At 36.9% G+C, this 27,626-nt stretch overlaps 3 protein-coding genes and 1 long non-coding RNA gene across 12 annotated transcripts; 1 reads left to right on the top strand and 3 right to left on the bottom strand.

The window, feature by feature from the left end:
* Positions 1-6,761: 6,761 nt before the first annotated feature.
* On the bottom strand, positions 6,762-9,708 carry LOC133744808 (uncharacterized). The gene is made up of 7 exons (XM_062172850.1): positions 9,528-9,708; positions 9,139-9,383; positions 8,814-9,020; positions 8,643-8,732; positions 8,340-8,426; positions 7,923-8,252; positions 6,762-7,058 (listed from the first exon to the last, which is right to left on the bottom strand). The coding sequence occupies exons 1-7, from the start codon at positions 9,706-9,708 to the stop codon at positions 6,939-6,941; spliced, it is 1,260 nt and encodes a 419-aa protein (XP_062028834.1). The 3' UTR covers positions 6,762-6,938.
* A 310-nt stretch (positions 9,709-10,018) lies between these two features.
* On the bottom strand, positions 10,019-13,495 carry LOC133744809 (uncharacterized). Its single transcript, XM_062172851.1, has 3 exons — positions 10,929-13,495; positions 10,689-10,788; positions 10,019-10,606 (listed from the first exon to the last, which is right to left on the bottom strand). Exons 1-3 carry the CDS (start codon positions 13,493-13,495, stop codon positions 10,019-10,021), a joined length of 3,255 nt encoding a protein of 1,084 aa, XP_062028835.1.
* A 1,726-nt stretch (positions 13,496-15,221) lies between these two features.
* On the bottom strand, positions 15,222-17,583 carry LOC133741749 (uncharacterized). Of its 2 annotated transcripts, none has more exons than XR_009862094.1 (5): positions 17,395-17,583; positions 17,081-17,155; positions 16,906-16,977; positions 15,374-15,453; positions 15,222-15,284 (listed from the first exon to the last, which is right to left on the bottom strand). It is a non-coding gene; the product is annotated as an uncharacterized LOC133741749 (long non-coding RNA). The 2 variants fall into 2 exon arrangements; XR_009862095.1 differs by having other exon boundaries at positions 15,232-15,278.
* Positions 17,584-21,714: 4,131 nt separating this feature from the next.
* LOC133745668 (deSI-like protein At4g17486) lies at positions 21,715-27,133 on the top strand. 8 transcript variants are annotated; one of them, XM_062173781.1, is made up of 6 exons: positions 21,715-22,118; positions 23,527-23,814; positions 24,023-24,093; positions 24,180-24,266; positions 25,866-25,992; positions 26,574-27,133. In XM_062173781.1, the coding sequence occupies exons 1-5, from the start codon at positions 21,938-21,940 to the stop codon at positions 25,944-25,946; spliced, it is 708 nt and encodes a 235-aa protein (XP_062029765.1). In that variant the 5' UTR covers positions 21,715-21,937; the 3' UTR covers positions 25,947-25,992; positions 26,574-27,133. The 8 variants fall into 8 exon arrangements, with proteins under 8 accessions (XP_062029765.1, XP_062029767.1, XP_062029763.1 ...); XM_062173783.1 differs by having other exon boundaries at positions 26,584-27,133; XM_062173779.1 differs by having other exon boundaries at positions 26,642-27,133.
* The last annotated feature ends 493 nt before the right edge of the window (positions 27,134-27,626 follow it).

Raw genomic sequence — 27,626 nt, forward strand, 5'->3', positions numbered from 1 at the left:
CATGATGGCCGTGTTTGTGTGAAAATGGGTAGCTTGGATCTCATCGCTGAAGGTGGGGTAGCTGGAGGAGGAGGAACCGGTCAAACTTTTTTTTTTTTTTTTTGGTAAAATGGGGCAGAAGGCCCAGAAGGAAAGAAAAGAAAAAAAAAAAGTTTTATCGGAGGCAATTAAGGGCTATTAGGGGGCAATAGACGTCTATTGGGGGGCAATAGACATTTTGAATTGATGTAATCTTTTTTTTTTTTCTTTAATCAAAGTTATATTTGTGTAATTTTAGAAAAATTAGTTCTCATTTCGGTAATCGAAACGTCTATTTGGGGGCAATAGACGTTTTAAAATTCATATAATTTCTTCGTTTTTTTCTTTAATCAAAGTTTTATCTGTCTAATTTTAGGAAAATTAGTTCCTATTCCGGCTACCGAAAGTTCTATTGGGGGGCAATAGACGTCTATTGGGGGGCAATACATGGCTGATAGTCGTCTATTGGGGGGCAATACATGGCTGATAGTCGTCTATTAGGGGCAATAGACTATCGGGGCAATAGACGTCTATTGGGGGGCAATAGGAGGCAATAGAGGTCTATTGGGGGGCAATAGATGTCTATTGGGGGCCAAAAAACCTTTCCGGTGAGATTTTCAACAAATTCCGGTGACCGGATTCCGGCCGCCGGTGATCGGAATCCGGCGAAAGTTGGCCGGAATCCGGCGGCCGGTGACCGGATTCCGGCGAAAGTTGGCCGGCGACCGGTGACCGGATTCCAGCGACCGGTGACGGGCTCCGGCGAAGTCTCCTATGGTTTCTCTCTCTCTCTCTAAGTAAATAAGGGGTGAGGGGTAAAATGGTATTAAAAAAAAATTAAAAACAAAAAAAAAATCTTAATGAGGTATTAGGGAAGACTCCCTTAGAGTGTATTGGGTAAGAGAGAATTAAAAAAACTCAATAGGGTTAGTGGGAAAAAAATCCCTAGAAATGGGGTAAATGGACAAAAACCCTTACTTTTATGTAGTTAAAAGTGAAGTGCCAAAATTACTTGCTTTATTTTTTGAGTCTTAATTCAAAATGGTCGAAACATTCTCTGAAACAAATTGTTGCAAAGAAAAAAAAATCAAATACTGCAAATTACATATATAGTCATCTTAAATGAAAAACCACCTTGCTCATGTAACACTAGATAGTAGAATTCTTTGAGACTCGTTTTCGAGCAATAAGAGCATCTCTTCCTAAACAACTAAAGCGCCCTTCTGTTTGGGAGGCTTCGGTTTCACTACAATCCTAGTTGATTTCTTATTCTTGGCTGGAACCCCCGAATCATGTGATTCAAGGTCAGCTGGTCAGGGAACTTGGAAGTTGGAACAGTTTGGCTAACTTGAGCTGGCCTAGCTAAGCTTAATTAAGAGGATCCTAGTGCAACTTCACTATCGCATTAGCCAACGTACGTATAACCTTGTTAGCAACAAAGGTATCTTCTTTGGCACATTTTCAGCATTGACCTAATACAGACTCTATTCGATATCAGCCTTGATTAGAAACAATCTCTCAATGCCCTTTTAGTGAATAATTTTTTTTGTTTTGTTTGGCAGATAAAACAGTTCATTGTATTAATGAAATCAACCAAATCAGTCAGAATAGTACGGGTGAAAAACCTACATCGGTGCACGATAGCGTAAGCAATAAAGCTCAAAAGAAACTTTGTTAAAAACATAAGGGGTTTTTCCCGTATACCCAAAAAGCACCGGTATTTTTCCCAACTACCCAACACTTTTGTATTACACTGTTTCTTTTAAGAAAAGACTAACAAGGATAAGTCTTTATCTAAATGCCATTTGTATCCTATATTAACCTGTGGTTTTGCTAATACCCTTTGACTAAAAAAATTTCATTCTAAACGACAAAACAAAACAAAACTAGCCTTCAACATGCCTAAGTTTTTCTCCTAACGGCCTCTTGCCTAATGGATACTTTAACAGGCGGAATCACTGCTGCTTGTCTTAGTTTTAGATTTAAAACTGGTTTTTTCGGTTAAATAGTACCATCAGAACCTCAGATTTCTACAAGATGCAGACATTTAGATAGTGACCTAAAGATGAAGATAACTATATTATGACAATGATAAAGATGAAGATAACTATATATGACAACGATACTTGTTGAAGAGGTGGATGAGTAACCACATGAATTCATTTATTCAAATAATATATATGTTAAACATTCAGAGCCTCATTCTCAGGCAAACAACAAAAGCTGTTTAACTATCCATAAGAATGAGAACAGGTACTTACTTGTACTGAAGTACACTACTTCACTTCTGGATAGGAAAGGAAGCACACTCCTAAGGCTATATCGGATTTATCTTTCCGTTTTTCGAATGCCTTACAAATGAAACTAAAGCTCCTTATATAGAGAGCGGAACTCAAACTGGAATTCAAAACACAAAATGTACAGAACAACTCCGTGATCTTCTGCTTTTCTGAGTGCTCCTGATGATGGAGGTCGGACAGGGAAAAGCAAAAGTCTCTGGGTGAAATGTTTTTCACCTTCTTCTTTTCTGAAAAGCAAAAGTATCTTTTTGAAAAAGGGAACAGTTGCTTTTTTTGTCTTGGTGCTCTTTTTTTTTTCTTCACCAGCTGCTACATGTTGTCGTCAGTCTCCGAGTTGTGGCCAAAGACAAAGGAGTTGTTATCTGCCTGGGCCATTCTGACTGTTGTAGCATTGTCTTCAACGTCTGTGTCGACATACATCTTGTAGTGGTTGTTGTTTTCAAGTTTGTCCACCCACTACATGCATGCCATTGTTGAGTCTATCTCTTTTCTGGTGAGAGATAGGAATAGGTCACTGCTGACTACGTCAGGATGATCGTATGCAGTGATAATAGTCTTTTCTCCTGCTGCCAGGAAGGTATTGCTGAGGTCTTCAGAGATGATCTTTTTCATGTATTCCAGAGCCATGGCCTTCATCCATGGGATGCTAAAGTTTGATTGGCCATTGTATCCAACACAAGCAGGTTGTAGATATTGTCTTGGAATAATTCTCACATAGTGATATGGAGCAATATATTCAATTTCCCCATTTGCTTGCTGAATCCATTCTGGAGGGGTGGATCTAAACTTCAGTCGAAGCGTACAGTCAGTTTTTCTAACATTCTTGACTGTATTGACGATGATGGGCGGCAATCCTTTTAGATCATCATTAGTTTTGGTCCATAGATTATGGACAAAACCATTTTCAACAAGCCAAAGCTTGTGTTCTTGAGGATGTTCACTTTGAACATTTACCAGGTATCTTCCAACATATGGTCCCGAGATGATAAAGAGGGTTGGAGGAACTAGGTCTTCTGAATTGTGCCTTCCTATTAGATTGTGGAATTTATGCCAGTCTGCTTCAGTGAGTGCCATGATAGGGATCCTAGCACTTTCTGGGCTTTCAAGGAAGTTAATTTTTTCTTTCTTGACAGCACTATGCTGTAGTTCTTCGAATTGTGGCCTGCCATTTTCATAAAGTTCTTCAGCTAAGGCAAAGAGGGCTGGGAACATTAGACACTGCTTCTTTCTTGAAAGGCAAATAAAAGATTATTTAAAATCGCCTTCTGGTGGTAAGCTAATCTCCTGCCAATTCTGAACACAGGAGTATCGAAAGTTCGAAGTTCATAATTGAAAACATTTATTACTCCAGTTGGAGTAGGTTTGCTTTTTGGCAAAGCACCAGCCGTCAACGGTCTTGATGAGCCTTTACCGTCTGCCGTTTGAGACGGGCTAGTCAATCCTTTACCCTGGGATTGATTAGTTGTGGCTAAGCCTCTCGGACTTGGCAGGAATCTCTTGAGGATTTTTTCTTTGGGATCCTCATTGGTTTCATGTTCTTTCCCAGCTCTTCTGCTTCTGGGATTGCGACCTTCGTCGTCGTCATCATTTCTTTTGCTGAACATGGCTAATTCTCTTGTTAAGGCGTCTGGAAGATAGTTCTTGTTTCCTGCAATTAATTCAACAATATAATCATATTGGTTAAGGAATAATTTCCAGTTAGCTAGTCTTCCTCTATCAGCAGCTTTATCAAGTTTGAAATTTTTGAAATTCTTTACTCTGGCACAATCGGTGCGGACAGTAAAGGGTTTTCCAAGGAAAGCTGGAGAATTTAAAATTGTTTTCTTAACAGCCAAAATTTCTTTTTCCCCTGTGGGATAATTCAGTTCTGCAGGGCTGAACTTGCCACTACAAAATTTACAGATCTTTTCAATGTTAGTTCCAGGCGCTTTCGCCAGGACTACACCGAACCAGTAATTATCACTCGCATCTGTTTGGAGGATAATCTCATCATTCTCTTCTGGTTGTTGAAGAGGAGGGAGGTTTTTGCAGAGATTTTTTATCTGCTTCACAGTTTTTTCATCATCTTCTGTGAAGTTCCATTTTCTTTTGGAACTCGTTTTAGGAGATAACATTGTTGTTAATCCTGAGATCTTGGGGATGAAATCTCTCCCATAATTTATGACACCAAGGAATCTCTCTAGACTTTTGGCATCAGGAATTCTATCTGGGAACTTCCAGATTTTCTCAAGGATATGAGGTTGGAGTTTTATCACTCCATCCTTGATATTTATTCCTAGGAAATCAACTTCATCAAGGATAAAGAAGATTTTCTTTTCACCTAGGATAATTCCATGCTGAACTATCAGCTTTACAACCTCATGGAGGTGTTTCATATGTTCTTCTCTATTTTTGGAGAAGACCAGGGTGTCATCTTTGTAGACGACGCAGAACTCCGCAACATGTTTAAAGATGTTATCCATCTTTCTCTGGAAGATTGAGGGAGCTTGCTTTAGACCAAAAGGCATTACTAACCATTCGTAATGTCCTTATGGTGTTCCAAATGCAGCAAGAGGTACACTCTCAGGATGCATTTTGACCTGCCAGAAACCCGACTTTGCATCGAATTTTGAAAAGACCTTGGCTCCTCTGAGTTGGTTGATCAATACTCGTACTTGAGCAATTTGATAGCCATCTTTGACAATCTTTTTATTGACATCTCTGTAGTCAATAACCATTCTAGCTTTTCCTCTAAGGGTTTCTGCATGATTCCTCACGTAGAATGCTGGAGCATGATGAGGGCTAGTGGAAGGTTGAATTAATCTCTTGTTCAGGAGATCTTCAATATATTTTCTGAATTCTTTTTGGTCTTCCTCTTTGTATTGAGGAATGGCTTTGACATGACAGATGGCGTTCATGTCATGCAATCTTAATTCACAGACCACTGGGTCTTTTTCCCAAAACTTCTGAGGGTCTACATCGATGTTTTGCTCGAGTAGTTTCTTGATTTTTTCAAGAGTGGGAATTTTCTGAGACTCAAGCTTATTCTGAAAGTGCTTGAGGTTATGCTCATGAATGAAACTAGCTTCTTCTTCTTCACTAGTTGTTTCTTCTTCTTCTTCTTCTTCAGAAGATTCTTCAACAAGTAATTCTTCTTGTTGTTTGATTTGGAGTATGGGTTCAAATTTGGGTTTGTAGGGGGTAAGATCACCACTATTCTGGTGCTATCTCTGATATTGGGTAGTAAAGTGTGGACCTACAATACTTTTGGCCTGAATAAGCCTATTTGCCCAGAACACCCGTTCTCCTTTTCTGAAGCCTATTGCTTCTTCATCCTGAATAAATCTCTGTTGGAGAATGAAATCATTTCCCAACAAGAAATCTGCGTCTTGGCCTTCAGATTGCCAGACGTTATGGATGGTAAATGATGCTCCACCAATGGTGATATGAACATTTTTTGCTACTTTATTCATGGTGAGATGGCTTCCATCAAAAGTAACACCAGTAGCTGTTTTCTTTTCTTCTTTCCAGAGTTTTTCTGGAATTGCAAATCTTTTTGCAACTGTAAATCCTGATCCATTATCTACAAAGGCATGTAGATGATATTTTGTATGATCAGGGAATTTTAGTCCAATCTCTATGTAGTTGCTGTATCTACTTGTAGAGACAACTTTCGATTGTTGAAGCTCATTTTCTTGAGCTTGTTCCTTGGGAATGAATGGCTTGCATTCTTCTGGAACAATTTCTGGTGGTTCTACCAGTTCAAAGTTTAAATTTTCATCGGTTTTTTCTTCATTGATGATTTCTTCCATTTTTTTGGAAGAAGATGGTTCCATAATTTTTTGGAACAAAGTTTCTACTTCTTTCTCTTTTTGTTCAGAGAAATATTCTTCATACACTACAAAAAAGAATTCATTTTGCCACGGCTTTGTGCCGTCGCGGAAAGTCTGATTGCCGTCGCAAAACACCAATGGCGACGGCTAGGCGACGGCAAATACACCGTTGTTGTTGGTGGCGTCGCCATTGGTCGTGGCTACGGCAAAACGCCGTCGCAACAAGATTTAGCTACGGCAACGAGCGTAGCAATCCATTGGTCGCTTATTAGGCGACGGCATGTAGCGACTGAAAACGCCGTCGCAAGTAACCTATTTGCTACGGCAGATGCCGTTGCTTGCAACAAACTATTTTTTCAAATATTTTTTTTTCCAGAAATTTTCCCTCCAAATTTTATTAGAAATAGGCTGGAAATTGATTTTCCCTCCATAATTGCGACGGCGTCATTGCCGTCGCCACCTCAAGTATTTTTCATATGAAGCTTTAGCGACAGCTAATGACCGTCGCAACTAATTGGCCACCCAATTTTTTTCAAACCAAAATGTTTTCTGCCGTTTTACACACCTAATCAAAAGATATAGTAAAACAATATAAAGCACCAAAACAATCATTTCAATCATAGTATCTCACAACTGAAATTATATAATCAAAAGATAAGTGCCAAGTTATACTTCATTACCAAGTACAAACCAAACCAACCACATTTCATAATTATAAGATCCTACCATACTAGATAACTTAAAGGAAACATTGCCAAACTTAATATTGTTCAAAAGCATCCTTGACCACAATACTAGTTATCATTAACTAGAGGGGCTTGGTGAGTACTGGAGCATGCTCAATTTCTTGATTACTAGTTGAATGTGGATGAACTCCTTCTCCTATGGACTCCCTTCTAACTTCATGGCCACTGGTTGCATCTTGAACCTATCACATAATGCACAAGTATACAAATATCAAACCGGATTCACATGAAAATGAAACATGAATAGATCGGATACTATCACATGTAGTTTGAATTCAAAATCTGGGATTTTATCCTAATACTGATAAGAATCAGCTGTTACATATAAATCTCAAGTCATATAATTGTGTAAGGTCTATTATCAACAACCTTTTAGTAATGAACCCAATGTGTAGCATTGAACAACCTGCAAGTAATCTGGACTGTTTTTCTTTTTTTTTTTCCCCCTTCTCCATTTTTAATCGAAAACAGAAAGTGTCAGAAACATGTATTTGTTATTTGTTAAAGAACTGCTGCATGAATGTTATCCTCATGATATTGGTTACAGAACATGATGATTTTGGCTACAGAACATGATGATTTTGGCTTACTCCATACTCATATAACATGCATTTGTTATGAAACATTTGACACATAATAGATGATACAAAATCATTGAAGCACACAAACACAACTTCCCTTTCTTTCTTCAAAACTGGAAAAAAAAAAAAAAAAAAACAATTCAACTTGCAGCAAGAGTTTCATCAACTGTCACACAATAAACAAAATTGAAATGGTATTAGACTCATACTTTTATCCTCTAAGCCATATCAAAAAGCTAAAGCTAACATAGTTTGTTCATAAACTCAAAATCAACAACCAAAACTGCAACTAAGTCTGCAACCTATCTGAGCTAGCAATCTCAATATCTACACAGATCGTTTTATACACATTCAATATTTACATAATCATGCATATATATACACAAACATGTATATAAACAAATTTGTCGAAGATAAAAATAGTCAACTATTGTAATAAATAATATTATGGATTTGTGTACCAACCTGTCCACATGGATTTCTGTTTTGCCCATCATTGCTCTCTAAAAAGTTAATCCGAGCTTGAAGCATATCTAATTGGTCCTGCATCTTCCTTGTGAAAGCCTCTTTCACTTTCTCTGTAACCTCTTCAGTTATTTTCTGTATGAGGTCATTGGTGTTATGAGAAGGCATTGATTCCTGTGGATACACCAAACTGCGAGGCACGGTAGAACCATAGGTACGACAATAACCATGACCATCTTCCCCAAGCAATTCATGGAATATTCGATCTTTTACAGCCCTAAGTTCTCGCTGGTCCTCAGGTTCCATTAGCAATTTCTTGTCATATTCCTCCTACATGAAAGTACTGATCAATTAGCTTGGAAAAGATTAAAAAAATAACTGAAATTCTTAATATAAGATATAAGAAGCTAAACATACAGTGACTTGGGCAACATCTGCATTTGATTGGTTGCGTGCTTTTTTCCACACACTCATCTTATCGGTTTGTTCTCCACTTTGTTCCATCTGTCAAGTACAAAACAATGAATCTATGTACATATAACACACACACACACACACACACACATACATACTACCAACAAATCTTACAAATACTTTATAGTAAATAGTATTAAATGTTACTAGAATTTAAAACAATATGGATGCAAACATTGCACAAGAAGTAAACATTTTCTGTTGGTGCCTCCATGCATTTCTGACCAATAATGTTAGAAACAATACCTCATATCGCAGCTGGGCGAAATGTTTTCGACCAGTACTATGAACTGGTCCATGCTGCTCCCGATTGATAGAATTTCGTGTTGCTATCAGCTACAAAATCAATTCCAAAATCATCATGCTAGTGTCAATATTTTTAGCACAATCTGATTATGAATGTTTAAGCATTTCTACCTTTGCATCTTCACTATTCCAATAAGCAATGAGCTCATTCCACTGCTCTGCTACAATATGTGGCGGAACTAGAGAACTTAGATTTGGATTATCTCTGTTTTTCTGAAAGTAGTTGACTTTGGTTTTGCTCTTGTGATCCTTCCACAGTGTATTGCAACATCTAAGACACACATGTTTATATCCTTCTGGAACATCAAGCAGATTTTGCTACAAATCACATAAAGGAGATTTATCAATAACTTCTAATCATCGTTAAATAAATAAGCACAGATAATTAAGAAATTTCCTACTATTTTTCAAATAACACACGTAGTAACATGTTTACCTGAACCTCTTTCCATATTCCCTCTTTCACATCAGGTCCAACAGCCTTCCAGTCAAGTAATGTTAGTGGAATCCTCTGGCCATCGCGTACAATTTGCCCCAATTGTGACTTTAGCTGTGTAGCTCTTTCTCCAATAGGTTGGAAGTTAGAATCAAACATAATCTTGATTTTAACTCCAGTATTCCACTCTGGGATACCTTTATTGTGACCTCTAGTAATAAAGGTAGCAGATTGTGCTTCAGCTTCTACCAAAGTTGCAAGAAACATTAAATTCCATCATTGAAAAACATATCAATAGTGCTGATGTAGGAACAGGTGATAAGTGAATTAGGATGTAAAAAAAAATAAAAAAACAAACAAACAAAAAAACTTGTTAAGCGAAGTAATACCTAGAGATGGAAGAGGTAATATTGGAGGAGAAGGTGCAGAAGGAGGCGGTGGGGGTGGAGGCAGTGGGGGTGGAGGTGGTGGGGGTGTAGGAGGTGGATTAGTAGACCTATAGGATGACTGCGATGAGGAACCATTGTTGTTTGAAGAATTAGATCCACTTGAAGTCAAAAACTCAGACATAGTGCGTGGTCTCCCAACCTTCCTTTTCTTCATGGTCACCTGCAATAAGAATGCAAACTCAATTAAATTTGGTGTTGGTGAGGTACAAACTAAAAACTCAAACCTTCCATACTAAATAAAATAACAAAGTTCATGAAAGGGAAAGGGAAAGGGAACTGAGATATTAACTAGAAACTCAAAATGATGACACCCTTACAAATATTTGACTTCAAACATGAATCATTATCCTTATCAAAAAGTTCCAGGAAGAATACTAAAGTACACATTAAGGCCAATATGCAATAGTCATAACATCTCTATTGTAATGGCCTTATTCATCCATTTCAACACCATCCATTAACTCCCCTGAGCTATCATTTTCTTCAGTATTGTCAGTTTGCACATGAGAGAAGTTTTTTGACTCCATTTCGACGACATTTAGCCAACCTTGTCCTGAAGGATCTGGAGCATACCACACCTGCTGTGCTTGAGATGCTAAGATGAATGGTTCATCCCCAATCCGATCATTTCGATACAACAATCGATTGAAGTTAACTAAAGTGAAGTTAAAAGGATCTAATTTTATCCCTGCCACAGGATGTACCCAATCACACCTGAACAACACATATTTGATATCAACAGAGTAGGTGACTTTGATAATCTCTGTTAATCTCCCATAATATGGTAAAACATCTACACGTTGATTCTTATCTTTCTTATTGCCGACACTCATGGTATCTGCTTGTAAAGCTACACCACTGTTTTGTCTTGATCGCTTGTTATCAACACTTTTCACACGGAAGAAATACCCATTAGATGTATATGAATTCACCTTAGTTGCTGAAGGACTAGGAGGACTAGACAAGGCAATAATTTCTTCTGATAACAAGATATCACTTGTGTTTTGCAGAGTTATAACCTGTGAGGAACAAATAAATTAAAGCAAACCTTTACAAAAGTACTACTGAACATAATGTACAGGAAAACACCTAACAACTCACATGATCCTTAAACCAGTTCGCAAACTCATCAAAATGAACACGTTGAACATAATGGTCATCTGCATCCGGAAATTGTTGTTTAATGGCAGTAAGATGTTCCCTGCACAGTAAAAATCTGATGTGTCATACTTTACAATCCCTGAAGAAGAATCAACATGTTCCTTCCGACCAGAAAACGTACACATAATCATATATACATAATTTTTGAAAGAAATATGCAGAGTTATTTTCATTACATACTTGAGAAATGGCGTGACTGCCCTTGTATGAAACAAGACCCATCGATGAATTTGTATGCGCGTAACTTCACTGAGAACACAATTTCCCTTCTCAGGGTCGTCACGATTCTTTCTCCTTAATGGTCTGTTTGACTTACTCTCCACATCTTTAAGATATTGGGTACAGAAATTCATGCATTCTTCCATTAGATAACCTTTAGCTATTGATGCTTCCGGACAAGCTCTGTTACGTACATATTCCTTTAAAGTCAACAGATACCTCTCAATGGGGTACATCCACCGAAACTGCACAGCACCAGCAATTAATGCTTCTTGGACTAGATGGACAGGTAAATGCTCCATCACATCAAAAAATGATGGTGGAAATATCTTCTCAAGATCACAAAGGGTCACCACTATACGAGAACGTGCCTCTTCCAAATCTGCTGCACAATTTAGTTTGGAGCACAATACTTTGAAAAACTTGCCCAGATCAATCAGCCCTTCGACCACTTTCTTCGGTAAAGAACTTCGTACAGATAATGGAATCAATTGCTGTAAAAGAATATGATTGTCATGACTTTTAAGACCGCTGATACTTCGATCTTTCAAACGTACCCGCCGTGCAATATGAGAAGCAGAACCATCCGGCATTCTTGTTTCTGATAAGGCTACGAGGAACTTATCTTTCCCATCATTATTCATCTCAAAATCTGCAGGATCAAAGTATTCTGAACCGGACTCCCTCCTCTTCACATGGTACTGCTCTCTAATTCCCATAAGCTCAAGATCACGTCGAGAACTGATATTGTCCTTTGATTTTCCAGTAACTCCTAGTATGGTCCCAAGAACATTGTCACACACATTCTTCTCTATATGCATGACATCAAGGTTGTGACGGATGAGATTATCCTTCCAATAAGGAAGCTCAAAAAATATACTTTTTTTCTTCCAATTGTGCTTCCTTTTCTTCAAAGGATCTTTCTCAGGTTTCTCTGGCCCCATCATTTGCCTTGTCTGCAAATCTTCTCTTCTATACTCTGTAAGGATACCATTCGATTGAAGCTGGGTGAGAAGATCTACTCCAGATAATGTTGTAGGAGATCGTCTATATTCTCGTAAGCCATTGAAAGATCTGGGATCCTTCCGATACTTGTGATCATAAGGTAAAAACCGCCGGCTGCTACCATATGAGAACTTTTTACCGTTTGGCAACCATATAGAAGCAGTTTCAGAGTTGCAAGAAGGGCATGCATATTCACCTTTTGTACTCCACCCTGATAGATTAGCATAGGCAGGAAAACCATTAATCGTCCAAAGTAAGGCAGCATGCATTTGAAACATTTGATTGCTTGATGCGTCAAAAGTTTCTATGCCCTCATCCCACAATTCCTTCAACTCTTCAATGAGTGGCTGCAAGTAAACATCGATCTTATCACCAGGTCCTTTTGGGCCATCAATAAGCACAGATAGATAGATAAAAGGTTGCTTCATCAACATCATTGGCGGTAAGTTGTACGGAACTAGTATGACAGGCCAAGTACTATGAACTATGTTCATAGTCCGGAATGGATTAAATCCATCTGAGGCCAACCCAAGCCTTACATTGCGAATATCTCCGGAGAAACTTGGATGTTTCTTGTCAAAATCCTTCCAAGCGAGAGAGTCTGCAGGATGCCTAAACACACCATCATCAGTTCGTTTCTCGGCATGCCATCTCATAAGCGTTGCAGTTTTAGAGGACATAAACAACCTCTGCAACCTTGGTTTCAAAGGAAAATATCTTGCTTGTTTTGCTGCCTTCCGTTTCCCAGGTCCCAAATCAGAAACTAAACTGCAACCATCTTCTTTCCATCGAGATGCCTTACATATCAAACATTGATCAAGATTTATGTCTTCATTTCTGAAAAGCATACAGCTATTAGGGCAAGCATCCACTGTGTTATACGTGAACCCTAAATCTTCAGTTAACTTCTGAGCTTGATAATAAGAATTAGGAAGGTTTACACCTTCTGGCATAGACTCGTTACATATGTCAAGCAAGTCTTTGAAAGATTTGTCAGTCCAACCATTTAACACTTTCGCCTGTAGGAGTCTGACAATGAATGACAATGTTGTATGTTTCTTAGAACCAGGATATAATGGAAGGTTTGCAGATTTCATCAACTTTAGGAACTGCTTAGTAGACTCGTTTGGCCCAACAAGTGGATTTGAACTTTCTCCACCACTCTCATCATGTGGTCTAACAACATTTGCTGTTCCTATAGCTTCTTGGACTAGTCTAACCATATCCTCTTCCATATAATCATCTGACCCCATAAACATCTCATCTCTATGCAATGAATCAGCACCATCCCTGGACTCACCATGCTTATCCCAGATCTTATACTTCTTCCAAAACCCATTACCATGAAGATGCTGTCGCACAATTACTTTTTCAAAGAATTTTCGGTTTTCACATTTTCTACAAGGACAGTAAATCCTTGAACTCGGATCCCTATTGACATATGCAAAGTTCAAGAAATCTTCTAACTTCGCACGATATGGCTTAGAACACCAATCAGCCCAATCAATCCATGACTTGTCCATTTTTTCCCTTATCAATATCTATGTCAGCTAGAAATACAGTAACACAAATAGCTAAGTATGAAAATATAAACCAACTATACTAACAATAAATCTCTACATTAAATGAACAACATCACATCAAGCAGAAATAAACAAAACTAAATCATTAATTAGAGAACACACATGATACAATATGTATATTAGATTAACATCTAATTAATCTAATGTGCACAGATATATGCAAAGTCATAAAACACATGCAGGATAAGGGAGCTTCATTACTTTGGAGAAGACATTGAGTAATAAAAATAATAATAAGAATTATAGAATTCCTGTCATAGATTTTATATCAGAACCCCAACATACCAATTAAAACAAAATGCAACAGACAAAGATCAAGGGCGTAACTTTCCACTACATTTACAACCAAATATTATCATTAAAAACAATATAACAAAAAGAGGAGCCTTACTTGGAATCAAAACCAATAGATAGAGCTTCTGATAAGAGGAAGACAAATGACACAGATCGAACAACGAGATTATAATGCAAAGAACCTGTAACCAAAAACAAAAAGAATAATTCAGTCAAAGTCATATGTATGGAAAAATCAAATCGAATTATATGAACATATATATGTGCTTTAATTATAGGCATGCATGGTAGGTTGTGTGGGGTTGTGTTAAAAGCAACTTAATCATTAAAATGTTTGATTATTTAGTAGCAGAATGACATTAAGTTGGGTAATTGCATGGGTATCTATTTCAGCTGCTGGCCAAAGTGCCAAAAATAATGCAGAGGTTCGTGAAGAAAGCAGTATTAAGACAAAGTAGAGGCATAAAATCAAGTTGGAATATATTGGTTTAGTCTCTTCATCAAAATCAAAAACATCAAGATATACTAAAGAGTCATAACTAAGGTTTTTCTTTTAACATAGCGGAATAATGTCCAGACAAGAAAAAAATATGTTCTCAAACTTGGAATATACATAATCAGACAATCTTTAGATTAAGCATTTGATTAACTAGTCAGATGAATATAGCAAGCAAGTATTTCAAACCAGTCCAATTCCATCACTTTCTTCATTCCAAACTAACAAAATTGAACTAACAAGATAATTAGATATGATGCAGTACGAGTTTGTGACTAGATACAATTAGATATGAAATGAACTACTTATCATTCTCATAATTCTAGACTTTTTGTTTTCATTTTTTGAAGTTATATATGTCTTCGTTGCTGCCATGGGTGAAGTTAAAAGCAATTGAGAGCTTTTATTTTGCTAAGAGATAGTTAAAAATAAAACTTTTGGCTACTTGTGGTGGTGGCGTTAGCACTTAGCAGATAAGAAATGGAGTCATGCACTAGCCAAATATAATGGCTTCTTGTCAAAATCTTCTGGACTCTTGTTTGCATAAATGAAACTTTGTCATGCAGCGGTGGCTTTTGGGATTTATCATGAGGTTTTAATCAATTGTAATCAAAAGTGAACAAGACAAAAGCTCAATTAATCTTGAAGTCTGGAGTGCAGGAACAAAACAAAAATGTTGTAATGGACTCAAATGATATTAATTGACTAACAACTTTAATTGCTTGGGTAATCCTGATATATGCATAAGTTCGAATTTATGAATCATAAATTGACTAACAACTTGACATATTTATGGACCAACACTAACATTTCTGCAAAGCAACCAAAAAAAAAATCATATCAAGAAGAATTGAGCATGCAGATCTGGGAAATGAGATTCACTTATAGCAGAGACTGATTTGTTGAGGCAATGTTTCTGTGCTTCTCTCTAAACTACTCCTTATTCAAAACCAAAACAAAATGCCAGCAAAATAAATTCACAAAAAAAAAAAGTAAAATTTTCAAACTTAACAAGATGGATCGCTTACCTTTGAGATCAGTTCTCAAGCAGACTCGAGCAATATTTTAGTCCAAGAGTTGCAGCAACAGATGCAAAGAGAGTGATACCCTGCATGAGCAAGCATAATAAGTAGAGAATCTAAGGATATACAAAGAACAGAAACAGGGCTGAGAAACAGTAATTCATTATGAACAATGTGCACACAATTTTGCATGTCCAACATAGTATGGTGAATGTTGTGGACTTCAGTTCAAACGTTTTTCTACAAATTCAATACACACCCCATGATGCAGTTACAATGAAAGATATGAAAAGATGCATAGATTGCTGTAATAGTTGTTGGAAGTTAATGCTGAGTTTCTTATTGACCTTATGCTAGATAAGACGCACCTGGTTTTTCAATTGCAGGACTCAAACTTTAATATGATATATGCATAAATTGACTTATGAATTTATGAATCTGTTCCTGATATATGCATAAGTTCGAATTTATGTTTAAATTGCCTTGAATGTTTAGCTGAAAGTGAATAACTTAGTTTCGTTGATGATATATATTTTTTTGTGTATGGAGAAAGAAGTAAGGAATCTGACTTCAATAGATTGTGAACAAATGTTTACTGTTTATCTTTTTGTTTCTGCCTTTTTGATGTCGTTACAAGTGTTAATTTTTGTATAGACAAATTTAGTTTTATCAAAAAATTTATTCAATATATAGTCATGTTTAATTTATAGATTGTACATTGATTTGCATATTATAAAGCATAATCGTTTAAAGATTTTAAGTCATTTATCTTTTTTTTGATACAGTTATGGCGTCAAAGATGAGATGCAGCAGAACAAAAAAATTGCTACAACAAGGTCATGCTGAAAATTATAATGATCAAAAGAGAATGCAAGAAATCTATAATCATCAGAATTTTGTTTCCAGTACAGTTCAAAGTGAAGGTTCTGTTTCTAAGAGAGGTCAACATTCTGAGGTTAAATCAAGGACATCAAGACGTGGTGAGTGTGTGTATTATCAAATTTTAAATGTTCATTCAAATGAATAATTTGAAGACAATCTGTTTATTCTTTAGATATTCAAAGTAAACTAATATTGTTTAAATTTGGTTGCAGCATTTGAGTTAGCAATGACAGAACAGAATCAATGTCTAGACAGTCAGTATAGTTCTGCATGTCAAAATGTGAGTATGTCTGAACATCAGAACAAACGATTTAGAGGTGAGTTTGTTCGGTGATATAAATCTGTATCTTTGTACTACATAGAAATTAAATAAAGACGAAGAAGTTTACCACTCAATATGCTTGTGCAATGACGCATTCAAGCAGAGAGTTGGTTGAATATTTCTTGTGTACTTCAGCTTGTCCCCTTGGGGATCTTTTCAGTTTACACAAAATTAACCAGTCCATAAGGCACTATTGAAACATTTTTACCCCATAAGATGAACTATGCTGTACATTATGAATGAAATTGATTACAAAAAAGAAGAAGAGTTCAGACTGCAGGAGGTCTAACAATAGCATTTACAAAATTCAACACATGTATAAAAGGGAACACACCTTCCAGAAAAATGATTATAACCCCCACCCTCACTGTAATGAGACTTTCCCTTCACCACATCAAAAACCGACCTGATCAAAAAATACGAATTAGTTTCTAGGAATCACCAAGTCTAAGTTCACAGATAATTAGTAATCATATACACATCTGAACAGAGAGAAAGTAAAAAGGTACCCCAATTCCTAACAAGACTGGCAAACTTTGATCAGTCCCATTATACAAAGCCAATTCTTCAACAGTGAACAATCTCTGCAAATATTAGCATCATCTAGATTATATATCCAAATATTCCAATGCAAACCAAAGTTACATAACAAATCAGATATACACTATTTTTGTTAGTGCGCAAAGCCCAGAAAAATAAATATCCCATTTGATTTGTTGAAATAAAAGACCACTTCCCTGGAGTAAACCCAAGCCAAATCGAATCTTGGTTTTGATTAATTAGCTCCCAAAACATGAAAAGAAGTGAGCTTTGAGCTTCTGACCTGTTTTGAGAGTGGAGATCGACAACATGCAGTCCACAAAGTGAGAGACGAACAGATCTGATTGATTTCTGGGTATTAGAGTTTAGGATCTGAGCAATGGAGGAAGAAGAAAAATAGGAAGGAGGTGGAGCTGAACTAGCAGATGTAGACTTCGCGGATTGCTATGGTTGACTTCGTTGTCGGGACTGGATGGAGGGAGAAGGCAGATGGAGGGAGCGGGAAATAGCAGATGGAGGGAGCGGGAACAAGAACAATGTTCATGAACCCAAAGTTTTTGTTGACATGTTTAATTTTGGCACCTATATTCACCCAAAAGTCAAAAAAAAAAAAAACAAAAAAAATGTATAAAAGGAAAGTACACGACGGCACATTCTACCGTAGTTAAAAGTAGAGAAATTTAGCGACGGAAAAAATATGCCGTAGCAATTGAAGGCACATTTATGCGACGGCGACGCCATGTCGTGGCAAATAATTTTTCTCTTTGCGACGGGGCATTTGCCGTAGCAAATTTTTGATCAATGGCGACGGCATTCTGACGCCGACGCTAACTGGTGAAGCTAAATGAATTCTTTTTTGTAGTGATATTCTTGTTCTACCAATTGGCTGACAAGGCCGTTCTTGGTTTTTCTTCTTGCTTCAGCTATGAAGCATTCTTTGTGGTAAGTCTTTTTTGACTCTTCACAAAACATAGGGAGACCATTCTTTTCATGACATAAGCAGTAGTCACAAACGAATGTACCAGGGTTCACCTGATAAGAAGACATTAAAGATCCTGTCTTACTTTCTTCCCAGTTTTTGATTTTCAAAACATTCATTTGTCTGGATTCGAAGTACTCTACTTTAGAATCTGTCTCAGACTCAGATGAATCTTCTTCTTCGGACCAGGCAGAGTAAACTGACCTGTCGTCTTCTTCATCATCAGAATAGGCTATTTCGTAGCCTTTCATATTTGCAGATTCTACTATGTGCTCATATTCTTCAAAGAGAGCTTTAGTAGATCTTTTACCCTTTTCCGGGCATTCATTGGCATAGTGCCCTTCAGCTTTACATAACCAACATCTGCAAGCTTTCTTGCTTGGTTGTTTATGTTGATGATTATTCTTCTTTTTCTTGAAGAATTTCTTTTTTGGATCTTCATCCTGTTGTTTCTTGTAATTGGAACTTTTCTTGAATTTCCAATTCTTTCTTTGATTACTCTTTTTGAATTTTTTAGAGTAATATTTTCCTTTCTTCTTTCTGTAGAACTTGGATTCATGACATCCCCAGTTGGTTGGCATATCCAGTATTCCGTAACAGAAATTTTCAACTCCTTTGAGTTGTTTCTTGGCCATCTTAGCTCTAAGATTGGCTTTGCATTGTTCTTTCAATAGCCGCCGGATTCTGTCGGCAATTCCTCCAACTGAAAATCTTTCAATGGGTTTTTCTGCTATGCTTTCCCGCACAGCTGTTCTCCATGGTTCAAGGAGTTTCCTGTGCAACAGGTTGACTAGATCAGTAATTTCTAGTTCACCAATTGTACAGTAATATTCTTGAAATTCATTCAAGTATTCTTCAAAATATCTCATGTCACAAATTTTGAGAGCATAGATATTTGATTTGGCCGTTTCTCTAGCCTTTTCACTCATATTTGCAAGATCTCCACAGAACTGATCGTACAGCGGTGCTGCAAAATCATACGGAGATTTTGAAGTTTTGATTTCTTCCAGCCATTCTTTTCCTCTGGCTGTTTCTTTGAAAGAATAGTAATACTTTTTGGCTACTCCTGTGAGAGTAGTTTCAAAGTACATCTGAAGATCAGGAGCTTCAAATTTTCCAAGGGTTAGAGCAGATGCCATCATCAGGCTGTCTACCCATTGGTCAAGAGTTTTTCTCTTGTCTAGAGCTTTGTCTAAATCTAGCCAGATACCATAGTTGGAAATTGGTACTCTGGGTATCTTGTCCTCTGGGACAAACCTTTGAGAATTTCTTTCTCCATTTCTGCCCGTAGGGGCCTTCTGTATAGGGAGTTTCACTTTTCCCTTTTCTCTAGTGATGAAAGTTTTGGAGCTATCTCCGTCTTCCATTTCAACATCCTGGTAGGGAAAGAGTTTTCTTTCCTTTCCTGGATTGAAGTTTTCATTTCTTCGATTAGTTTTTCTAATCTTTCAGGATTTTCGCAGAATTCTGCTTCTTCATAAAGATCATAGAGCTTTTGTGCTCTAAGCATATTGAATGGTCTGTTTAGATCAGCTTCTAGGTCTTCTTCAGTAATTGGATCTTCAATAGTGGGTTTTGTGCCACTAGTACTAGCTTCTCTAGTGCTATAGCTTCTTCTGAGAAGATTTTTGTTTATCCTGATATTCTCAGGACAGACATCACTTTTTCTGTGATTGTCAAAATTTAGACTGATTTCTCCAGTCTTTCTACTTTCATAAATTTTAGCTTTTGCACTTTCTGCTGGTAGCTTCGGACCAGATAATTTCCATTCAATAGGAAAAGTTACTTCATTCCAAGTAACCTTATGGATCTGTTGTGAATGGTTCTTCTGACTGGTGAGGAATCCAGTAGTAAGACCAGGGATGTTTGATATCCTTGTCTTTGGCTCTACTGTAGTACTCATCAGTTTATAGTATATCCTGTATACTATTGCTAATTCTTGCATATCATTTTTCATAGATATGCCATCTGTCTTGACTCTTAGTCGGAGGGCTGCATCTTTCAAGCTTGTTGAAAAGTTGGGGAAGCAGTTGAAATATGCCACTTGGTTGCACAGAGTTGCTTCAAGGGTTCCCAAAAGACTAGCTTGAAAATCTGTTAGTCTATTGTCTTGTAAGACACATAGAACTGAACAGTTTATACTTTCTCGAGCAAGAAGTTTTATGCCTACTTGGACTGCTCCAATGTGCATAAATTGATAATTTTTTGCTTTTGCTCGGGCAACTTCAGCAGGAGTGATCAGAAGTAGATCAGTTTCTCCTGTTGTAGAGGGGGTTGTAAATTCCAGCAATTTGAAATGATGGCTGTCCATCAGGTCAAATGTTCCCATTTTGTAGATTTGTTTGAAATCTAGCTTAGGAATTGAGGCGTTTTTTACCTCATGCTCGATTTCATTGTATTCAAATTCTTCAGCATTTAGGAGTTGTACTCCTTTCTTTTTCTCGAAGATGCTCATCATATTGACATCTCGAGTTTCTTTCGGCTTTTCATACCGAATACTAGTAGAACTAGTTGAGGGATCCAAAAAAATCATGTTTGGAACAGGATTCTTTTCTGGTCTTTCTAATGGTTTGAATCCATTAGCCTTTTTTGGTTTTACTGTAGGCACTTTCTTGTCCTTCAGTATATTTTTCATAGAATCCAGCGTTTTTTGCTGTTCATTGATTTTTCTACTAACACTTGTTAGTTTCTCTTCTTCCGTTTTTGGAAGATCTTTGATATAATCCAGTTTGTTTTCTAATTTTTCTAATTGGTGGATTATAACAGGAATTTTTTCTAGATGTTCTTGATATCTAGATATTTCCTTTTGCAGGATCTGATATTTTTCATCAGAAGATTTTAATAGAGAATTCAGTCTCTCTATAATTAAATCAGACATTGTCCCCATTGGGGATTCCCCTGCTGAGCTATTTTACAAGCTCTGATACCAGTGATTTGCGGATCAGACCAATGCTCAAATAATCAAGAGGTTTTTGTTCCTCTCCCAGAATATATAAAAGATTTTCAATATCTTCTTCTAATTTATAAATTCTGGTTTGAAGTCTATAGATAATATCCCAGTAATTGGGAGTCTCTCTACTAAGACTTTCTCTATATTCTTTCAATTTTCTCAATTTTTCTCTTTCCTTTTGCAGTTCTTTGCTAGTATTTTTGCAGATAACATTTAACTCAAGTCTGTCAATGATTGAAATCTTGAATAGTAAAGTGTACTGTTTACCTTTGAAATAGAGGATGAATGCAACAGCTGTATATATTCAAACAAATATAATTCTTATGGGCCCATCACGTTTCAACAAAACAATAGAAAACAGATAGTTAAAGAAAACCAACAACTGACAGAGACCTCAGAGAAGGGTACTACTGGTAGGAATTTTGATAAGATGGGTTGGTGAGAAAAGAAAAGAGAAAAAGTTGTGTAAAGAGGAATAAAAATAAGACACTGGGGTGTATGAGAAGTATTCTCAGGAATCTGGGGTGTATGAGCATTAACCCAAAACATAATCAAGTAATTAACATTTGAAAAACAAAACCAAAGATTTGAAGGAAAAGTTAAAAACATAGCTTTAATTCAAAATGAAAAATATTAACAAAGACCTATAACTTGGTGATAAACCATAAAAACCGAGGGCATTGTCCAAAAGCCCCCATTAAAGAAACCTTGTTTTGCCATTCGCCAACTTAGCTTTCAAAATCCAACCCCCAAATTTTGAATATTTATCCAATCCAAATTCCACAAATTTTGGAAACCCATATCTTCAATTCGCAATCCAATTGGCGAAGAAGAAGATGATGAGCTTGTGATAACCCGATTGGGGATATATTAGGGTTTTAGCGTCTCGATAATCCAATGCGGTTGTTCCCTTTGAACTCGAGCCCGAGCTCGAGCTCTAGCTCTAGCGTAGAGAAGGAGCAGCAGACTGATCGGAAAAGGACTCGCGCCCTTTTGTACCTCAATGTCTATGATCTCACCCCTGTAAATAACTATCTTTACTGGTTCGGATTTGGGGTCTTCCACTCTGGCATCGAAGGTATGGGAAATTAGGGTTCTTGCTGCTTCAAGTTTGGATCTTGAGGTGTTCTTGCTGCTTGATTGTGGTTAAATTTTTGAAATTTGAGAATTGTTAAAAAAGTGTTTTTAGTGTTTTGATGGTTATGTGGGGTAGTGAGTTTGGTGGGGAGATTTTGGTTGTTGTTAGATTGAGCTAGATTGTGGTATTCTAGAGTGTGTTGAGATTGTATGCACACAAAGATCAAAATTTAAGTGGTTATGGTTGATTTGTGTTGATATACAAGGCAACTCTGTTTCGGGCTTCATTGGGAGCATGCTGATGATTATGTTCTTGTTGTTGTCAAATTAGGAAGTTTTTAGTTTGAAATGTGGTATGTTGTTTTGTTCACGGTTTGAGATACTTATGGGGGGAAGTGAATTTAATGGGTTGTTAGATTATGCTCTGCTGGCTTGCGTGGCATATAATCGAAATCAATGCAAGCATTGCTTGCATGCATGCCATCTCTTCTAGTTTGCCAGTTTGGTCACTCGTTTATTAAGAAGCTATAAGGATAGCAGAGTCTGCAGAGTTCATTCTAACAGCAATCAAAATGTACACCAAATATCATAATGTTGTTCAAAATACAAAGTTTTCTTAATTTAGCAACATGAAGAACATGATTAGCATTTAAAATGAAGAACATATCAGCATGCTTTGAATGAAGCCCAAAAGAACTCCATCCTCTATTAATACAAATTAATGGCAACCGATGAATTTTAATCTTTGTGTGCATGGAATATCCCCTAGTTGCCAATTCAATCACTCTTTTCTCTATAACAAACATCAGTACAGCTTGAACAAACTTTAAGGAATCTAAGAAGTTTCTTTTTTTCTTATCATGTGAAAGTGCCGTTGCATGCATAACTAGATAGTAGTAGTGCAAATTTATATAGCAAGGAGTTGGAGATTCTGTTAAACTAAAATGATAAGTTAGTTTGAGGATCTGTCATAGGAAAGGCAATTTGGCATGAGGGAATTCTAAATTTGACAAGATCTTTAGTAGAATCTAGTAGATTATTTATGGTCTTTGAATAGAAGCATCAAATTACTCAGACAGAACATATACTTTTTGTAAAGCAACTGCTTCAGCTTAAGTAAAGGGTTTTTGTAACTATGTCAAAAAAAGCTGATAGTTATCTATGTTACTTTGGCACAATGTATCGTAAATTGTGGTACACATGAATACCAAATGTACTACAGAAATGTTGGAGATTGCATTAATTTTTTGATTTTATAAAATTCTTACATTTATTATTGTTTGTTTTGCCATGGAGTTTTTAGTTAGTTATTCCATACATGAGTGTTAGATGGGGTGGCATCCCCTGTGCAGCCTTTGTATGATTATACTCCAGAAGCCTGATACAGTTCTACCTGTTCTTACAAACAGTGCATGGCATGGAGTATGGCTTTGGAGCCCATGAGTATCCTAGCAGTGGAGTTTTTGAGGTCGAACCAAGAAGTTGCCCTGGCTTCATATTCAGAAGGTCAGTCCTGCTGGGCAGCACTGATATGTCTCGTACAGAATTACGCTCATTTATGGAACAGCTTTCTGGAAAGTATCATGGCGATACCTATCATTTAATTGCTAAGAATTGCAACCATTTCACTGATGAAGTCTGTTTGCGGCTAACTGGAAAACCTATCCCTGGATGGGTAAACCGGCTGGCACGAGTAGGTGAGATTAAAAATCCTCTACTTCAATATCCACAGGACCTAACAAGCTACCTTGATACTTGATAGTCGCTTTTTTTTTTTCTCTGTTTTTTTTGTTTTGGGGTGGGGGGGTTGATCTAGACCATAGACATAACATATCCTTTGATTATAAATGCCTTTAGTGTGGAATTTGGATATTATGTGATTAACTTAGTTACATCTGTCCATAGACTCCATGCCGCAGGCAGGTCCAACCATTATGGAAATGGGTTGTAAGGGTCTCCAGGGGTTATCTGCCATGGTTGCTAACGCTTCACCTTGTTGATATTAATTGTCTGGACCAGAGTTAATGGGCTTTTCCAATACTGAGTAAAGAATCTTCTTAAGTTTCAGGTTCTTTCTGTAATTGTCTTCTGCCAGAAAACATTCAATTATCAGCAGTCAGACATCTTCCTGATCATCCGCCATATTCTGGTATGTTTCTAGTGGACAACCCATGTTTCTAAGATTTTTGAATCACAATATTGCATACTTTTCTATCCTTAAGAGAGTTATGCTCAGCTGTCACAAAGAAAGCAAAACAAAGCTGCTATATGAATATGATCTTCCTATCTATATTACATATTAGTAACGTATAAATGTATATGTTATATCACAGAGCGTGAAAATAAATTGACACAGTTCTATTGACACAGTTCTTTTCTTTATAGTACACATGATAGGCATGCAATGTGGTCAGAGTTGCTATGCGAAGAGAGAGAGTTTGGTGTAACGGAGGAAGTTGAGAGTATAAGCCGGAAACATAGAACTAAAGTAGGGTAGTCATGTCCTCTTCAATGTATATACACATAGTCACACAGATACATAATCAACAACGAAGAAGAGCACAGTCACACAGATACATAATCAACAACGAAGAAGAGCTCAGTGACTGCATTTGGACCCGAGTTTTATATCAGTTGGCCCACCCATGATTTAAAAAGTTTACTTCATAAATCCCTCTACCAAAACTACCTTAATTAAACAAACCAATATTACCGATATAACTTTATGTTTGCAATTCCTCTCTAGACCCATAACTTCATTCAATCTCACTTCCTCAATACTTTGCACTCATCAGATTACTATAGGATATATTGTTTGATTTATAGGTTGCGTTAAATTGCTTGATAACTTCCATTGCTTTTGTAGTCTGATTTTTGAATGTTTTTTGAGATGCCCTATAACTGAACAAACATGAAATGGAACATATTAGTCGACATGCATGGAACATACTGAAGTTTTTGATTGCCAGGTTAGGTGCATTATCATTTGACCCTGGTTGGCTGAAGGAATCTTGGACCCATAATTGTAAACAAGTATTATCAATAAATTTCACATTTTCATTTGCCAAACGTATTAAGATACACTAAGAAGTTAGAGACTTTATATGAGAAGCTTGGCCAGAGTGCGGAGTAGGAGAGACGAAGTAAAGAGAGAGGGTGGTGATTGTAAGTGGTGGGGATAGATAATACGTTAGTTTCATTAGCTTGATTTTATCTGTTTATGGTTATCATTGTATAAAATCGTAATCTAGATATTGAAATTTGCACCAAGAGGGAACTAAGATGGGTTTGGAGTCAAATTAGAATCACCCAAATGTCTCTTTAATAGTCGTATAGCCTATTTTTGGTTTCAAAAGTAACACTACAAGTCTTTTGTATGCCATAACTTTTAGCCTAAAGGTGTCATGCTCTGTGATTATCTTTGCGAATCTTGTGGGAAGTCATTTCAAACACCAGATGGATGGACAGAAGCTTAGTTGCATATCGGCTTTTGGTTGAAAATTGATGTACTAATGTACAATTAGAAACTCAAATTGGCTAAGCCATTTGTTGTGAGGATGTTCAGTGCTATTTTGTTGGATCTTGTGACAGAATGCTATGCATTCTGACATTGATTATGTGTGACTACACTAATTGTAGAATCTATGGTTTAATTATTTGGTGATAGCATTTATATATGTAGGTGTTTTGGTGCTTTACATGTGTTTCTCACATGTTATGGTTTTCCTTTATTTTTATGTCAATACAGAAGAAGATGATGATGATGGATCAGAGTCAATTGCTTCATCTGGAACAGGAAGTGATGAGGATTCAAATCATCACCTGCTGAATGCACCAATCGGGGATGTAGCTTTCGTGAAGGAAACACCAGTAAGGTTAGCAAGGGAGCTCATGTAACTCCCATCGTTATTTGTGTGGCATGTCTCTTTGTGTGCCCTTGTAGTCTATGATTCTAAATGTACCACTAAAACATGTCTCATTTATTTGAGCATTCCCAATCTCAGGGATTAGTTCCTTGATTCTTATATAAAAAAAAAAAGGGCGATAGTTTGCTTGATGGTGCTCGAGATTTTCTGCTGCCTGTATTGTTCTGAAATATATGTGAATGCTCCAACTTATATCCAAACTACCATGCATTATTATTCAGTTGTTGCATTATCATTCTTTATATAATAAATTATGCCGAGATGCTATTTGATTGAAAAGAAATTGCAATTATGAATGTGGCAGATCCCTGACAATGTCTTGCAATGGTCTTGTTTTTTATTAAATACTTGATTATTAATTCTTTTGATCACCAAATATATTACTTGTTTGGAAAAGTTAGCAGAAACAAAAAATTTTGGTTGGCGAATCAGAGTTTTCTGGGGAAAATATTACTGTATGCTAAATTCATAAATAGCTATACCTCATGCCAGACTGATGAGTATTTGTGGGAGCTGATATTTCATGAAAGAGTTCTGAAGCATCCTTGCAGGGTTTACAATGTGAATGTGAAGCTAAAGCAATTTATGTTCCATTTAGGAGATGGCATTTCAGAGTCTGAACATGCTGCTGCCGCAGCGATGTGACAACAGAGGCTCCATCGAGACCCCTTTCCCAAGCAATACACGATTAGCAAGCGGCATTGCCAGCTTAGATATTATGCCGTGCAGGGCCAGTGCAAAGCGATTAAGGCCAAATGGTGGCTTTTAGTTTTCTCGTACGTTCAAAGATTAGGCTCCAGCTCTACCATCATCACCATGCTCAGTGTCCTCATCTTTTTCATTATCAGCCAACACCCAAGACCCATCATCACTTTGAACCGTAGACTTGTGGTACTCTTGCCACCACTTAGCAACGGCATTATATTCATCCTATAGACCATCAATGTTGCTTAAAATTTAGCTAAGTTTATTATGATTGGTTAATGAAAATTAGTTGATTAAAAAAGAAGTGATTGATTACATGTAATGTCCAATTTAATATAAACTCTTATATGCAAAATTAATGTTTAGCAAAATCTATTGGAGATGATCTAACCCTTTTCTTCAAATTGTCATCCTACACATTAGAACCAATTAAGGGTTCTGTGAATTAATTTTAGTCCTTGCACAAGCTCAATATATCATCATAAGATTGAACTTTTCTCCCTTACCAACATAATTTCCTAATTATTCTCAACACGAAATTGCTTACGTGTAATCGTTCAACATTAGTTTTTGTTCCGTATCTTTTAAATTGGTGGGGGGGGGGGGGGGGGGGGGGGGGGGGAGGAGACGTGGTGGAGAAGAGAAAAGATTGAAGGCCCATTCCATCTTTGTATTCACCATACTTCAAACGTAAAATTCTTTCCTACATGACCCGAGCAATCGAGATAAAATCAGACCTTACCATCATGAATCATGATATATATATATATGACCTGTTACATTGGGTTCTTTTTAAACTTTAATTTTAGACACCGATGATGCAAGTCTTCAAACCTCTTTCCTACTTATAAAACCGTGCAGTGTAACAGAACACCACA

Source organism: Rosa rugosa, chromosome 4 (assembly GCF_958449725.1).
Source record: "Rosa rugosa chromosome 4, drRosRugo1.1, whole genome shotgun sequence".
NCBI lineage: Eukaryota > Viridiplantae > Streptophyta > Magnoliopsida > Rosales > Rosaceae > Rosa > Rosa rugosa.

Bases quoted from the DNA above. Each gene is read 5' to 3' on its own strand.
- LOC133744808 (XM_062172850.1), bottom strand. From the start codon at position 9,708: ATGTCTGAGTTTTTGACTTCAAGTGGATCTAATTCTTCAAACAACAAT. The intron at 8,427-8,642 runs GTATTGTTTCTA...TGTACTTGACAG, and splicing joins TCGCCCAGCTGCGATATGAG to ATGGAACAAAGTGGAGAACA. The intron at 7,059-7,922 runs GTTGGTACACAA...ATTATGTGATAG, and splicing joins ACAGAAATCCATGTGGACAG to GTTCAAGATGCAACCAGTGG.
- LOC133744809 (XM_062172851.1), bottom strand. From the start codon at position 13,495: ATGGACAAGTCATGGATTGATTGGGCTGATTGGTGTTCTAAGCCATAT. The intron at 10,789-10,928 runs GTATGTAATGAA...TTTACTGTGCAG, and splicing joins GCAGTCACGCCATTTCTCAA to GGAACATCTTACTGCCATTA. The intron at 10,607-10,688 runs GTGAGTTGTTAG...TGTTCCTCACAG, and splicing joins CGAACTGGTTTAAGGATCAT to GTTATAACTCTGCAAAACAC.
- LOC133745668 (XM_062173776.1), top strand. From the start codon at position 21,938: ATGCGGTTGTTCCCTTTGAACTCGAGCCCGAGCTCGAGCTCTAGCTCT. The intron at 24,267-25,865 runs GTATGTTTCTAG...ATGTCAATACAG, and splicing joins TGATCATCCGCCATATTCTG to AAGAAGATGATGATGATGGA. The intron at 25,993-26,573 runs GTTAGCAAGGGA...ATTTCATGAAAG, and splicing joins GTGAAGGAAACACCAGTAAG to AGTTCTGAAGCATCCTTGCA.